The sequence below is a fragment of the Mytilus galloprovincialis genome, chromosome 4, assembly GCF_965363235.1.
Source record: "Mytilus galloprovincialis chromosome 4, xbMytGall1.hap1.1, whole genome shotgun sequence".
In the NCBI taxonomy this organism is placed as follows: domain Eukaryota; kingdom Metazoa; phylum Mollusca; class Bivalvia; order Mytilida; family Mytilidae; genus Mytilus; species Mytilus galloprovincialis.
In genome coordinates, this window is record NC_134841.1 from 35179105 (window position 1) to 35195008 (window position 15904).

The following is a 15904-nucleotide window of genomic DNA, read 5'->3' on the forward strand; positions in this document are numbered from 1 at the left end:
AAGCGTGCATGTTACGCTAGAAACATATTCAAAGAATACAGTTTTATAACTTCTTAATGTCATATCCAATATTTATCAAAACCTAAAGGGGAGTTACATGTATCTTACTTCCTATATTTTTTCGTGGATGTCAATACACCTAATCGCTATTTATTCCATACCGGATGAATTCTAAAATTACACAACTTTTTCATCCAGTTGAAGCTATCTGGGGGCCGTTGAAACAATTCACCATGCACAATACTTTTTAATGAGACCCGTTTTAACTTATTGTAAATACTTAAAACAAAATAATTTTTTACTTCAATTTTCAATTTCGAAAAATAGTGGATTATTAACTATTAAAGTTTCTTGATGATCGCTTTCTAAAGTTTTTCCTCCCTCAGCTCTCTAGTAAAAAACCTTTATTTTCAGTCGCATGACCCAAACAGAAAGTTGTACATACAGTGTATTACTGTTTTTCCCAGATTGGACTAAATAGCGATAATTAAGTGTAATTTCCGGGATTGTTGAAAACTTGCATATTCATCACTATCTGATTTTGTGGTTTTAACAATCCAGACAGACAAATAGCTATAAGGTGTTTAGAAAAAGATGACCTAAAACCTCCTTCATATAAGACAAAAAAACATGGGAACTCATACTGAATGGTCAAATGTGTTCAATATGAAAATTTGGTAAAATCACAAATCAGCCGTTAATGTAAATGGACTATAAGTATGACTTTTGAGCAAATTTAAAGGGAAATGACGGGGAAGGGGCAAATTAGCTTTCAAGGGGAGCAAATGCTGTTTAAATTGGTAAGCGGGTTTTAAATATAGAGGGAAAGTGGAGTCATCTTTTTAGACTTTAGTTACATGTAAATATAACTTATGTAGACTTACCTTCTAATTCTATAGACTATTAAAAAAAAACCACACACACAACTCGGAACTATTTCTAATTCACTTGGACTACTGATATGCAAACCTAAAAACAAAAAGAAAAATATCATAAAATAGTGATTGAAAGATTCATAACACTTTAAAAGGATAATTCAGACACGTGTTACACGGGGAGCATGTTTGTTTACATATAATAATGTCACGTGATCGCGCACTGACCTCGCATGTTGCATCGCCCTTACAATTCACTAATACATGTACATAACCATTTTCATGCAAACATGCAACGTGAATGTGATTGGTTATCAAATAATACAAAAATAATGCATGAACCGTTGAAGAAGAAATTATTTCATCAAATAGAGTGGATTTTCACTTTCGACACGAATAGGTCGAGTTGACATTCCTGTCATCGGAGATAGTATTGAGATAAAAGGGATAAAACGGACCGTCAAAAAGGTCTAGAGAATTACATCAGTAGAACCTTAACATAAATAAGTAATACTTGCCAACATTTCTCTAATTGATAACCTATAGAACTGAAATTTCACAAAAATACCGGTAAATAATTTTGTTGTGATGCTGGTTAAATTGGCGCTAAATAAATATTCTTACTCCTATTGCTTCATGTAAAAAAAATATGTATAGAATTGAATTCGACTACAGTTCAGAATAAAAAATAGTGAATATGCAAAAGCCAGGTAATATGTTAATGATAAAGTGTGTATAAATTTTCGTAAACGAAGTTACCCGTATACTTCCCCAAGAATTACATTTGAGCGCAAAGTTCTGTAATTGTGTGATATGGTTTTGGGTTTATGTAACATAATTTAGACTGGGATCCTGGCTAATATTGACCTTACGACGCGCAGCTAGATTGGGCCGGATCCCAGTCTAATGTAACATCGTAGAACTCAGGGTAACGGAATTTTTTGCGTTGCTATTAGATCATTGAGGCCATCTATTTTTATTGCGGGTTCCACATATTTAAATCGGAATTATAGAAAAAATGGAATGTTGTGAGCAGAATCAAAACAGAAATGATGAACACTGCAACATTTCCAGAAAAATATAAATAGGATGGAGGATCTGTGTATTCACATTATTTGTAAAACTCTCCTTATTCATGTGAAGCGTGTGCTTTACATCGAGGCTTATTCTTTACATCGAGGCTTATTATGCTAATCATTGACGCCACAGTACTTCAACCAATCAGACAATGTTTATTTGGGGCATTCGATCGATTTTAACTCAGATTTTGGAATATTTCAATCGAAATTATAGAAAAATGGAATGTTGCTGGTACATATAAAATAGAAAATGATGAATACTTTTAGCTAAAGATAATTTGGATGGGGGTTCTGTGTATTCACATTATTTGCACAACTCTCCTTACTGATGCCATATTTTGGAATTTCCGTGACCTAAATGGTTCGCGAAAATTAATATTTTTATATATAGTATAGTAAAAATGCGACCAAAATTAAAAATTCGGAAAAATTCAACAGTTTGATTTTTAATTGAAATAGAATAATTGTTATGATATACACACCGTTACTTTTTCCAATATAAATACTCGAACTATTTTGTTTGTTTGTTTTTTTTTTTATAAATTTACATCATTTTTAAAAATACCACTTTGTGACTTCGATATTTAGTAGACTATATACTTTATATACGTTTACTTTTCTACATTGGTTAGAGGTATAGGGGGAGGGTTGAGATCTCACAAACATGTTTAACCCCGCCGCATTTTTGCGCCTGTCCCAAGTCAGGAGCCTCTGGCCTTTGTTAGTCTTGTATTATTTTAATTTTAGTTTCTTGTGTACAATTTGGAAATTAGTATGGCGTTCATTATCACTGGACTAGTATATATTTGTTTAGGGGCCAGCTGAGGGACGCCTTCGGGTGCGGGAATTTCTCGCTACATTGAAGACCTGTTGGTGACCCTCTGCTGTTGTTTTTTATTTGGTCGGGTTGTTGTCTCTTTGACACATTCCCCATTTCCATTCTCAATTTTATAAAAGTGATGTTCATTATCTTTCTTCTGCTGTAAGTTTAATTTAGTTATATTGGTGTCATGAATGCCATCTCGTATGTTTTTAAATTTGAATAAAGGGGAGTCAGATTGTCTTAAACGTCAATGATACAAACACCAAAAAAAAACCGACAAAAAATAAAATAAGGTGCAACATTCACTCTCCATCACAAGGCCACCGAACTATGTTATGTCTTGGTGGCAGAGTGTTCTAGAGCGATGAACACGTGCAGGCGGTGTTGTCTCGATGTCAAAATAATTATTTCTGTGACTGTATCATACGATTCTTTACGATAGATATTTAGCTAATCTGCAATCAATTCCCTTTTCATGCCCAATATATCATGTTCTAGATTCTACTGAAGAGGAAAGGTAACACAAGGCCACCGAAAGCTGAATTATGTTATGTCTAAGTGGCCGAGTGTTTTAGAGCGATGGACACAGTGCAGGCGGTGTTGTCTAAATATCCCAATAGCATGAGTTCGAATCCCGCTGAGGGAAGAACAAAAATTTGCTCCCGCATTGAATTTGAGAATTTAACACGCCGGGATTCGAAATGATGCTAATGGGATATCGAGACAACACCGCTTGCACCGTGTCCATTGTTCTAGACCACTTGAAATTATTGACAGTAATGCTTATCTTTAAGTGTTTTTAAATATTGTATACTCAATATGCACATATATTCAGATTTTAAATCACTCAGAAACTTGTTCATCTTTGCCATTTCTCCTATTTATCAATCTGAGTTTGACTCGACGTAACATAAGCGTGCTAAACAATTATTTTCAAAATTAGTCATTTATCGGGTATCGGATCGGATCTTGAATACGCATATTATAATTGTGTCTGTATTTAATATCTTCTCCTGTCAGGGACATGTTCGAATTTTTTTATCTCGTTCTAGCCAATACATTTTCCCCCACATCGTAAGAACCGATATGGGTTCACTTAATAAGTTTAAGATGGCGTGAATATCGTATGAAACTAATAGATTCGCACCCTGATACGAATCAAAAATCTTTGCTTTGACGGATTAAGTTTGGTAAGAGCCATATTGTGTCTTATATAAAGATTATTCTTTTAAATAAGAAAAAGAAATATTCTCGTTGATGAATAGATATGTGAAAAAGTGAAATAAACTTTTTGTGTTGAGCTTTTTTTTCTCGTTTTTTTTTTAAAGCATTGACATTTCCACTGTAAATTGACCAGAAAAGCAAAAAAATAGCCATTATATTTCAAACATCTATTTCTACCGGAGAACTTCCTGAAGACTGGAAATGTGCAAATATCACAGCATTGTTTAAGAAAGGTAATAAAAAGGTAGCTGGTAATTATAGACCCGTTAGTTTAACTAGCATCATATGCAAATTGATGGAATCTTTGGTGAGGGAAGAAATAATAGAACACATGAAACGGCACAAACTTTTCAGTAAACGACAGTTCGGATTTATAAGCGGTCGTTCAACAGTACTCCAACTATTACAAGTTATGGATAAATGGACTGAAATTTTAGACAGAGGAGGATGTGTGGATGTCGTAAAAAATGTATACTGTGACTTTATGAAAGCATTTGACAAGGTGCCGCACCTAAGATTGCTACACAAACTTGATAAATACCAAATTACAGGACAATACAACACATGGATTAGATCATTCTTATTAGGACGAAAACAAAGAGTTATAGTTAATGGGGAGAAATCCGAATGGAAAGATGTCACGAGCGGAATACCTCAAGGTTCAGTGCTAGGCCCAATTTTATTCGTACTATATATAAATGATATGCCTGAAGTCACCAGTATTGGCACAGACACATACCTTTTTGCAGATGACACCAAAGCATTTAGAGGTATATTTCAACAGTCTGATTGTGAACACCTGCAAGAAGACATTCATGCACTTCATGAATGGTCAGAAAAATGGCTCCTATGCTTCCATCCAGACAAATGTAAGGTGATGAGAATAGGACGATCTAAAGTAGAACAGAAAGCTTACACATTGAAGGAAGGAATAACACCGATGGAATACGTAGAAGCTGAGAAAGATATAGGAGTTACCATCGACACCAAATTATCATTTGAACAACATATGCATGAAAAGATAAACAAAGCAAATTCAATCATGGGAATACTAAGAAGAACAATGGAATACATGGATATGAATACATTTAAATTATTATACACAGCTTTAGTACGACCACATCTTGAATATGCCAACCAGGTATGGTGTCCACATTTGAAGAAACAAATTGAAGCCATTGAAAATGTCCAAAGAAGAGCAACTAAACAAATACCTGGACTATCAACATTAACATATGAAGAACGACTTAGAAAACTAAAACTTCCAACATTAGCCTACAGAAGATCTCGAGGTGACATGATAGAAATGTACAAAATACTATCAGGAAAATATGATGATGATGTATCAGACTTTATATCACCGTGTACTGACTCCAACACTCGAGGACACCATCTCAAATTGTATAAAACAAGATCTAGACTAGATGTAAGAAAATATACATTTACACAAAGAGCAGTAGAAATTTGGAACAGTCTACCAGAAAAAGTAGTATCAGCACCAACAATTCCATGTTTTGAAGCCAGATTATACCGTTACTGGGAAAATCAAACACAAAAATATAAATATAGTGAAAAAATACACACGACCGGACAAGACCTAAGTAAAAAAAGTTTAGACAAGGAGCTGACAGAAGAGGATTCCTCAGGAATCCTACAGTCAGAAGAGGATCTGTGAGTATCTGTGAGTAAAATTTAAAAGGCGACACGTTAAGGAAAAGGAATAAGGTATGGAAGGGTACACCAAACTATTTATAAAAGACTCGATAAGTATATGCTTCAAGATGTGTGTTTAACTTGCTTGATTCAACTTATTGTTTAGGTATGCATGATTGCTTTCTAAGTTAAATAGTGTGTGTGGATTAATTTTTATGTTGATATGTATAAATAGTCTAATGCACTCGGTTTCTCTTTGTCGATTTTAATACCTCTCCAAAATTTAGGTTGGCAAAAGTTTTGAACATACAGATTTAAAAAAAATCTTTTGGTTTTTAGGTCTTGTCATATCAAGTCAGAATTATTTTAAAGAGAGCCGAAATATCAATAAGGACTTTCAAACTCATAAGTCGAAAATTAACAAACACTATAGTCATATTATTTGTTTTTGTCTTAGAATGTGCTGCATGTTACTGCTCCTAAGACCAATGAAAAGTTAGTTGTTTTCAATTCACTAAATTTGGAGGAACTTAAAAATTTGTTCAATTTCTGACGTCTTGATAAGCCTTGGTCGCAACAAGCCCACGACACTTCTATGCAGCTCCACGACATGAAATTTGGTCAAATCGTGGGTCATCTGTGATCGTCGTACGACAATCGCATGACAGTTGCACGATATTTTGAGCATGGTGGCGCTGTCGTGTGTCGTGGGACGAAAATTCGACATGCACCTTTTTTGCTCTAAAATCGTATCACTGTCTTGTGGCTGTCGTGAAAGTGTCTTACCACAGTCGTGCGACTGTTGTGCGATAAACACATTGTCGTGGGTACCAGTATAAACCATTTTAATAAAACAATCGTCGCAGGGCTGTCGTACGACATTTTCACGACCGTCGCAAGACACTCGTGATACAGTCGCACGATTGTCTCACGAATACCAAATTTCGTACGATGCTCGCACAGCATTTATTGTCTGTCGTACGACAGTGTTACTTTCGTCGTGCAGCACATTTACGTTTTATTAAAAAGAATACAAATCGGCGGGAATGGATGTTTGGAAAAACATACCGTCTACCGTTTAAAGAGGATTGCTTTTCCACCAGAACGATTATGTTCGGCCCTGTTGAAGAGGCGTCTTTCCGGGCTCCAACAAGAGCAAACTATAGTCCTGTTAGCGCTGATTTGAGCCCGTGAACAGTATAGGAACGCTCGACATTGGTGGGTTAAGCCATGGATCGAACGGCGCCTGATATTTGGGCAGTATAGTACACTGATGCAAGAGTTGGAACGGGAATGTGTCAGTGATCTCGTTGGATTCATGCGGATGGAGCCTGGCATGTTTCAAGAGCGTTTGCTGAGAGTCGCCACTCGTATCACAGTTGCACAACAGTCGTGCGACCGTGGCACGACAGTAACACGACAGTCACACGCGCAAACCAATACATGAAAACATGAAAAAAAAGCCCCAAACAACTCACGATTGTCGTACGATTGTCGCACGACTGTTGCACGACTGTCTCACGACCGACTTGCGACAAGAACACGACAGTACAATTACATATTTTTTTCTGTCTTGTACCCATCGTGGAACCATCTTGGTCATGTCGTAGCTGATGTGACCACTCGAAATATTATTTTGACATTTTGCACGACTGTGCCACGACATCTATTTTATAGATCTTCCACGACAAAAAATCGTACGATCTGTTGTGACCGGGGCTTTAAGACACTGATAAGTTTCCAAAAAAGAGGGATTCATTTCTATTCTAGTCACTTTTTATAGCTATGGTTCATTATGATAATGGTCACTAAATCCTTTTCGAAATTTGTGTCATATTGGGATCTTATTGAACCAGCTCCTTTCACTGATATAGCAATATTCGATAGAGTTCTTCAGAGGACATCTAAGAATTATTATTGGTCAATAAACCTGTCAGATTTTTGTCAGGGTAACGGACGAATACTTAGTAATATTGCTTATAGTATAATGATGTTGAGCGGGCGGGCGGTAAAAAGTAGATAAAAGTTTGTGCAATGAACTCCTCTCTTAACTTTTCAACCAAGATCTTGGAAACTTCAAAGGAATATTGTACATATATTGAAGTTGTGCACCTGCTATTATGAAATTGTTCAAAGCATGCTGACAGGTGATACAAGTTTTGTGTAGTCAACTTCTCCGAAAGTTTTATTTTGGAAACTTGACAGAAAGATTGCACACATGTTGAAGTAAAGTTGTGTACCTAAAAATAGAATTGAGAAATATTTACATTTCAATTTTTTAAAATATTTTAAAGCATTCAGTTTAAAACATTCTCCATTGCTGAAGCAACATTTTGCGCAACATGACCTTTTTGGTCTATTTTAATGTTATACCAGTATAGTTTACATTGTTGATATTCAGGTCTGTGACAGCAATGAAGTTGCTGATTTGAATACTTTCTCTGCTTATCTATGCATTTTGAATCTTTGTTTTGTCAACGTAATATGAGGACAGATTAAATAATGGACTTTAAGTGATATAGATATAAAAAATTTCTTTCTAAACCCTGTTTTCCATATATTTTTCTTATAAATGGAGTTTAATGCTGTCATAGATGAGTTAAATTCTAGTAGTTATTTTTTAATATTAAGAACTAACTTAGTTTTCTATTTGTTTATGACTTGCAAAGACATGTACACTGTAAGAAATAATGAGATAATACAAAACATTATTTGTGAATGTGATCAGGAATTACCTCGTCAAAGACTGTACACGATCCATTGATATGATTGATATACCTTTGTCATAAAAATTTTTAAAGCTTTTTGATTTGTTTATTGAAATAAATGTTTTGTTATTGGTACATGAAGAATAGGAATACTTCATATAAACCTTAAACTCGTTAATACTGTTTTTGTTCATTTCCAGGCTATCGATAGATTAGGTGGACAGCAAATGAAGCAGGAGTGTGATAAACCTTTTATGAACAACTTAATAAGAAACAAGAGAAGACATCGTAATAGAATTCACCACAAAGCGAAAACTTCAAATAATCCAGATCACTGGAAAAAATTTAGAGAAATTCGTAATGAAATTATCAGCTTAGTTAGAAAGGCAAAAGAAGATTATAAGTGCAAACTGACATCTCAACTTATTGACAAAAATATTCCTCCTGGTAAATGGTGGCGCATTGCCATGTCTGTATCAAATTTTACTAAAAATAGAGAGTCCCCCCCTTTTTTGGAACATGATGGCCAAATTTTTATTCATCCATTGGACAAATCAGAGATCCTGAACAATCATTTTGCTAATATAGCTAATATTGATACAGAACCAGAAATTCCGGATAATAACGAGCCTCCTCCATGTCATTTAAATAAATTTGTCATCACTGAGAAAGAAATTTTAGATCAGTTAAAAATCTTGAATATTAACAAACCAGCTGGACCTGATGGTATCAGTCCTAGAATTTTAAAAGAGGTTGCTAGCTTTATTTCTAAACCATTAACTAAGTTATTTAATATGTCTCTATCAGTTAAACAGGTTCCACTGTTATGGAAAATTGCACATGTTAATCCTATTTTTAAAGGAAAAGGTAGTCCACATTCAGCTCTAAACTATCGTCCAATATCTGTTACTAGTATTGTTTGTAAGATTATGGAAAAAGTTCTATTTAAACAGCCAGGTGACTCTACTGTTAATCAGTTAATTGAAATATATCATAAAATTATTAGTAATATGGATAGTGGGAGGGATGTGAGGTTTGTATTTTGTGATGTATCTAGAGCTTTCGATAAAGTTTGGCATAAAGGACTTTTATTTAAACTTAAACAATCTGGCATAAATGATCAGCTCTTATCTTGGATAGATAGCTATCTTTCAGATCGTCAACAAAAGGTCGTTTCAGAAGGTTTTTCGTCAACTCTAAGAAGTATACATGCAGGTGTTCCCCAGGGATCAGTTTTAGGACCCTTTCTGTTTCTTATTTATATAAATGATATAGTAAATGACATTTCTAATGATATTAGACTTTTTGCAGATGACACCTCTTTATTTGTTATAGTAGATGATGATCCTGCTGTAGCAGCTGCTTCTTTGACTGATGACTTGGATGTTATCTCAAATTGGGCAAAATCATGTGCTGTTCAATTTAACTCTAAGAAAACTAAAAATATTGTATTTACAAGAAGGGAAAGGGAACACCCACCTGTATTTTTTGGGATAAATGGGGAAGAGGTAGAGAAAATAAATATTCACTGTCATCTTGGGATAACATTTCAGTCATCAGCTTCATGGAAATCACATATTGATATTATTTATAAAAAAGCATGCTCTCGTCTATCTGTGCTTCGTCAAGTTAAGCATTTATTAGATAGGAGTTCACTTATACGTATTTATTATGCTTTTATTAGACCTATATTAGAGTATGGGGATGTTGTATGGGGCAATTGCTCCCAGCACGAGTCTGAGCTTCTTGAAAATATTCAGATAGAAGCCGCTAGAATAATTACAGGTTTACGACGTAATTCCTCCAGACAAAAACTTTATATTGAATTAGGTTTAGAAACTCTGGAGAATAGACGTAATAAACATAAGCTTGTACTATTCTATAAAATATTAAATGGGATGACACCTGCATACTTATATGAGTTAGTCCAGCCATATCTTCCCAGACAAACCCCTTATACTTTGAGGAATGAAAATAACACGTTTCACCCGCCTCTTGCTAGAACTAGCTCTTATTTCAATAGTTTCATTCCTTCCGCTATAAGACTTTGGAACAGTCTTCCTTTGAGTTTACAAAAATCCCCAAGTTTGGGTATATTTAGAAGTGGACTGGACAAGTTTTATAGGACTGATGATATATTTAAACCCTTCAACTATTGGATAAGGAAACTTAATATAAGTCATTGTCAACTCAGAAATAATGCTAGCAACCTAAAATCTCATTTGTTTAATCAATTCTTATCCGTGAACACTTTTTGTGCAAACTGTAACCACCCTGTTGAGGATAACAAACATTTCTTTTTCATTTGCCCAAAGTACAATGATGTAAGACAGATTGATACGGTGCTTTTTGTCCGCGATTTGCTTTTTGTCCGCTTTTGCTTTTTGTCCGATTACAGATCCTTCTTGATTCCATTAACTCCATTGCTGATAATGTTGATATAAATATTGAATTATTACTTTTTGGAAACAGATTATTTTCATATGATATGAATATTGCTATTTTTAAATCTGTTCATAAATATATCAGTGACACTCAACGTTTTGTTTGAAACTAACTTATTGTTTGTTTCATTTAGTTTTTTTTTTTTTTTTTTCCTCCACTTAAACATTAATTCATTTAATCCACTAAGCAAGCTTAGTGTCTCTTTCAAGCCATATATATATATTTCTAATGACTTATAAAGGATATTTGCATGTTTTAAGAAGGTTCTTGAATACATGATGAGTAATTGCCTATATACTTAAATATACTTTGCATTTAGTAAGTAACAATGTAAACATATATTTGCTCGTGTGTGCTCATAAGTAGCATGCATGTTCCACTACATGTATATATATTGCATTATTTTAATACAGTTGTTATAATTGAATTATACCTTGAACATGTAATATGGAGAGAGCTTTTATAGGCTGTGCCTGTTGCTCAATCCTTTTCATATCTTAATGAATAAAATATGTTTAAAATCAAATAACTTAAAGGTGAAGCCACTGGACCAGAGTAATCAGGAAATAGTCCTCGAAATTAAACGTTCAAATGATGAAATAATGGAACTGAAGAAGTCAGTTGAGAGCTTGAAGAAAGCAGATGAAGATATGACATTAGTGGTGAAAAAGTTAAAATCATTTCATGAAGATACAGTACCTTGGAATATAAGGGGTAATCATTTCACATTCAACAGTTGTAACATATTATAAACGGTTCCAATTTGGCAAAATTAAGCATAACATATAATATATGTTCAAGGTATCTCGGATATTCCGCTGTGTATATGTTGAGGCTATGTACTTAGAGAAAACGTCACGACATCTGTCGTCCCAAAATACAGCTCCAAATAAGGCCTCACTAAAGGATTTGAATTGTAAGTTTAAATTTTGATACTGCTGTTCATACCGTTAATCGTTAATTTTCCCCCCAATTTTTTTTTAAAATTTAGCAAGGAAGTAACACCTAGTGAAATACTGCGGTTTCTGAAAAGACAAAAACAATAGAAGAAAAGTAGACACAGATTTCGAAAATTACTAAATGACGGCGAAAACAACTATTGATACGTTTTTTTTTAGTTGCATGTATTATGTTGGACATCCATTTTCTAATTATTATATGTATATATTGCGCGTGTAATTTTGCTTTAATAAGTGCGCAAAAATTATTTCGGTTCTATCGTACTCGTTTAGCTTAATTGAACCGATTTAGTTTAAATCGAAAGTGAACGTTTCACAAGTCAAAACGGCCGTAATCGTCAGACCACTCCTTATTGGAGTTATTGACATTACATGACGATTTTTACCAATATTTTTGCATTTTTGCCGAATATCTAAAAAAATTAATACATGTAGATTTATAAACACTTCAATCAGCAAACATTATCTGCAAGACGAGATCTACAAATACCACTCTTTATAAAAGTAATTTCTTTCAATGAAGATTTTGTTCACGCTGTTTTAATGTTTTGGACAGAAAAAAAAAGATAGAGTAAACAGAAAGAATGATCACTGTACAAGATCAATAAAACATATTTTTGTCTTGAATTCTTTTCTAGTCCACCATGATAGAGAGTGTCCTTTGTTGAAGATTCCCCTAGACATAGGTAATCGACACAGGTTCTTTAAAGCCTCTTAAGATGGTACATCTTGATGAGATAGCGAGCAACCAACACCAGAAAAACAATAAATGCAATGAACAGTTATCTTATTGTTGATTTTCAGAACAAATAAATGGGGTCCTTATGGAGTGGAAGCCAAGGATAAGATGTTTATAATAACAAGAGCTGCCAAACATGTACTGAAATGTATAAAGGAGAACAGTTGTGTTACTATCACTGCTAGTTCAGGCGTAGGAAAGACGGCTACACTCCAACATGTGGCATTACAGATGGCGGCAGTAGGGTACGATATACTTCTAGTGACAGAACCAGGTCACATTATCAAGTTTTATAACCCAAACAAGAAAACACTGGGAACTATTCTTTAAACCAGAATGACATGAAAGTTTGGGATCCTGTCCTGTCAGAGAGAATAAAAAAGATTCTTTCAAACAAATGTTTGAAAATAATTGTAGCATGTCGATTACAAGTGTACCAGGATGAAAAATTTGTATCTTTATCCGTTTTAAAATCATGTGTATGTAACCTATTATCAGAAAGCTTGTGCTTGCCTTATGCTGAAAGGGGGTCAATAGCTGCGTTTTATCTGAAAACTAAAGCTCTTGATATTACAGATTTGTTTGATTTATACGATTGTTTCCCACTTTTATGTAAATTGTATAATGAAAATCCTCGGTCTATTTCTTAAATTTATTCTTACATACTTTTGATTTTTTAACCCTGTATGCAAACATTCCCAGGAAAATTTTAATATTGTTTGTACGCACATTGAACGACAAATTTATGTGACGCATAAAATTATCTGACGTCAGACACTCAAATCAATAAATGTGTTCGTAGATAGTAGATGTTTTTGTGTTCTGTTAAATTGTTCCTTTTAAAATTGTTAAACGATGATGACTGATGTACCCATATTTTGACTATTATATTTATTGTGTCTGTTTATTTAACGCATCAATGTGAAAATATCGGAAATTGATGAGACTGTCATTAAAGTGAGAGGGTTAGCGCTATAGAACCAGGTTTAATCCACCATTTTCTACATTTGAAAATGCCTGTACAAAGTCAGGAATATGACAGTTCTTGTCCATTCGTTTTTGATGCGTTTTGTTATTTGATTTTGCCATGTGATTATGGACTTTCCCAATTGATCTTCCTCTAAGTTCAGTATTTTTGTGATTTTACTTTCCCTAAATATCACCTATTTCTTCATTAATCCTTTTACAGTTTATGAAGCAGAGATTGACAAGCTACAGAAAAACGGGTTTTTCGGTAAATACTGTGCTTTGGCTTTATGTGTCATATTTAACAACAGTTTGAATGAGAATATATTAATAGAGGACGTGAACGAAGAAACAAGAGCTGTCATCGAGAACACATGTGAGGCATGCAGATTGGAGAAAGGGACATCAATGCTTACTTTACAGGATGACCTTAATTCATTGATACATACGTTTTTAAAAAAGGAACAAAACATATACAAAACTATTCATGATAAAATATTTGACTTTCTGGTGGACTACTTTGGACAGAAAAATATCCGCTGCTTGATAAAGAATGCACACAGCGGTTTGATAAGGGAAAGATTTTTATTAGAAAGACAAAATAATGTGGATAAATTTATAACAGTGTTGCCGCCTAAATATCATCAAATTTACACACAAAGAATGATTGAGGACTGGTCAAAGGGTAAAGTCAATGATGTATTTTGTAACATTAATATGGACATACCTCAGTTCAGAAAAAATTTCTCTGCTGTTTGAATAAACTGGACATAACTTACCAGAGACAATTAGCACACACCTGTGATGTATATTACAATGATACTTCTCTGTTAATGTCATGTTTCAAAGGGATATTCCAACGATGCAATGGTGTTTTAATCATGATGTTGGTGTTAATCAGTGTAGGAATGATGAAACAACTCTATTGTTAGTAGCTGATAAGAAAGGTTGGTCAGAAATAGTAAAGATATTGTTATTCAAAGGGGCGGACTATAATAAATGTTACAATAATGGTCTTTGTCGCTGGTCACCTTTAATAAGTACTTGTCATGAAGGACATACAGATATAGTTAGAATGTTATTGGACATAGGTGCAAATTATGACGAATATTACAGTGATGGTTGGTCACCAGTAATGAGTGCTTGTAGATATGGACATACAGAAATAGTAAGGATGTTGTTAGACATAGGAGAAGAATATAATAAATGTGAAAATAATGATTGGTCACTTGTGAAGATTGCTTGTCATGAGGGACATATAGAAATAGCAAGGATGTTGTTAGAAATAGGAGCAGAATACAATAAATATGAAGATGATGGTTGGTCATTTCTAGCGCTGGCTTGTAGTAAGGGATATCCAGAAATAGTAAGAATGTTGTTAGAAATAGGAGCAGAATACAATAAATATGAAGATGATGGTTGGTCACTTCTAGCGCTGGCTTGTAGTAAGGGATATCCAGAAATAGTAAGAATGTTGTTAGAAATAGGAGCAGAATACAATAAATATGAAGATGATGGTTGGTCACTTCTAGCGCTGGCTTGTAGTAAGGGATATCCAGAAATTGTAAGAATGTTGTTAGAAATAGGAGCAGAATACAATAAATATGAAGATGATGGTTGGTCACTTCTAGCGCTGGCTTGTAGTAAGGGATATCCAGAAATAGTAAGAATGTTGTTAGAAATAGGAGCAGAATACAATAAATATGAAGATGATGGTTGGTCACTTCTAGCGCTGGCTTGTAGTAAGGGATATCCAGAAATAGTAAGAATGTTGTTAAACATAGGAGCAGAATACAATTCATGTAGCGATAATGGTTGGTCACCTCTATTATTGGCTTGTAGTGAGCTACACCCAGATATAGTAAAGATGGTGTTGGAAATAGGAGCAGATTATAATAAGTGTGACAGTGATGGTTGGTCACCTCTAACATTTTGCTTGTAGTGAGGTACACACAGAAATAGTTAAGATGTTGTTGAACATAAGAGCAGATTTTAATAAATGTGACAGTGATGGTTGGTCACCTCTTATAAGTGCTTGTAGTGAGGGAGTTTCAGAAATAGTAAATATGTTGTTAGACATAGGAGCAGATTATAATAAATGTTGCAATGATGGTTGGTCACCTTTAATGATAGCTTGTAATGATGGACATACAGAAATAGTAAGGATGTTGTTAGACAAAGGAGCAGATTATAATACATTTAACAGTGATGGTAAGTCGGCTGTTATAATTGCCTCAGAAAGAGGACACAGTTCTATAGTTCGTGTGATGAATGAACATACCACACTAAATACAGCTATACAACTAAAATAACGAGGTCCAGTTTATTAGCCGACATGACGTAAAAATGACAAATAAACGTTATCTATAACTAATAAAAAGTTCCTGGTCGAATTCGATACCGATTTCAGAAGTACATGTCACGTGAAGTTTC

At 34.2% G+C, this 15904-nt stretch overlaps 1 protein-coding gene across 1 annotated transcript; it reads left to right on the forward strand.

The window, feature by feature from the left end:
- The first annotated feature begins 4704 nt into the window (after positions 1-4704).
- On the forward strand, positions 4705-5676 carry LOC143071012 (uncharacterized). The gene has a single exon (XM_076245102.1). It carries the CDS (start codon positions 4705-4707, stop codon positions 5674-5676), a length of 972 nt encoding a protein of 323 aa, XP_076101217.1.
- The last annotated feature ends 10228 nt before the right edge of the window (positions 5677-15904 follow it).

What these genes read in the sequence shown, in the direction of transcription:
- LOC143071012 (XM_076245102.1), top strand. Translation starts at nt 4,705, where the DNA reads ATGCCTGAAGTCACCAGTATTGGCACAGACACATACCTTTTTGCAGAT.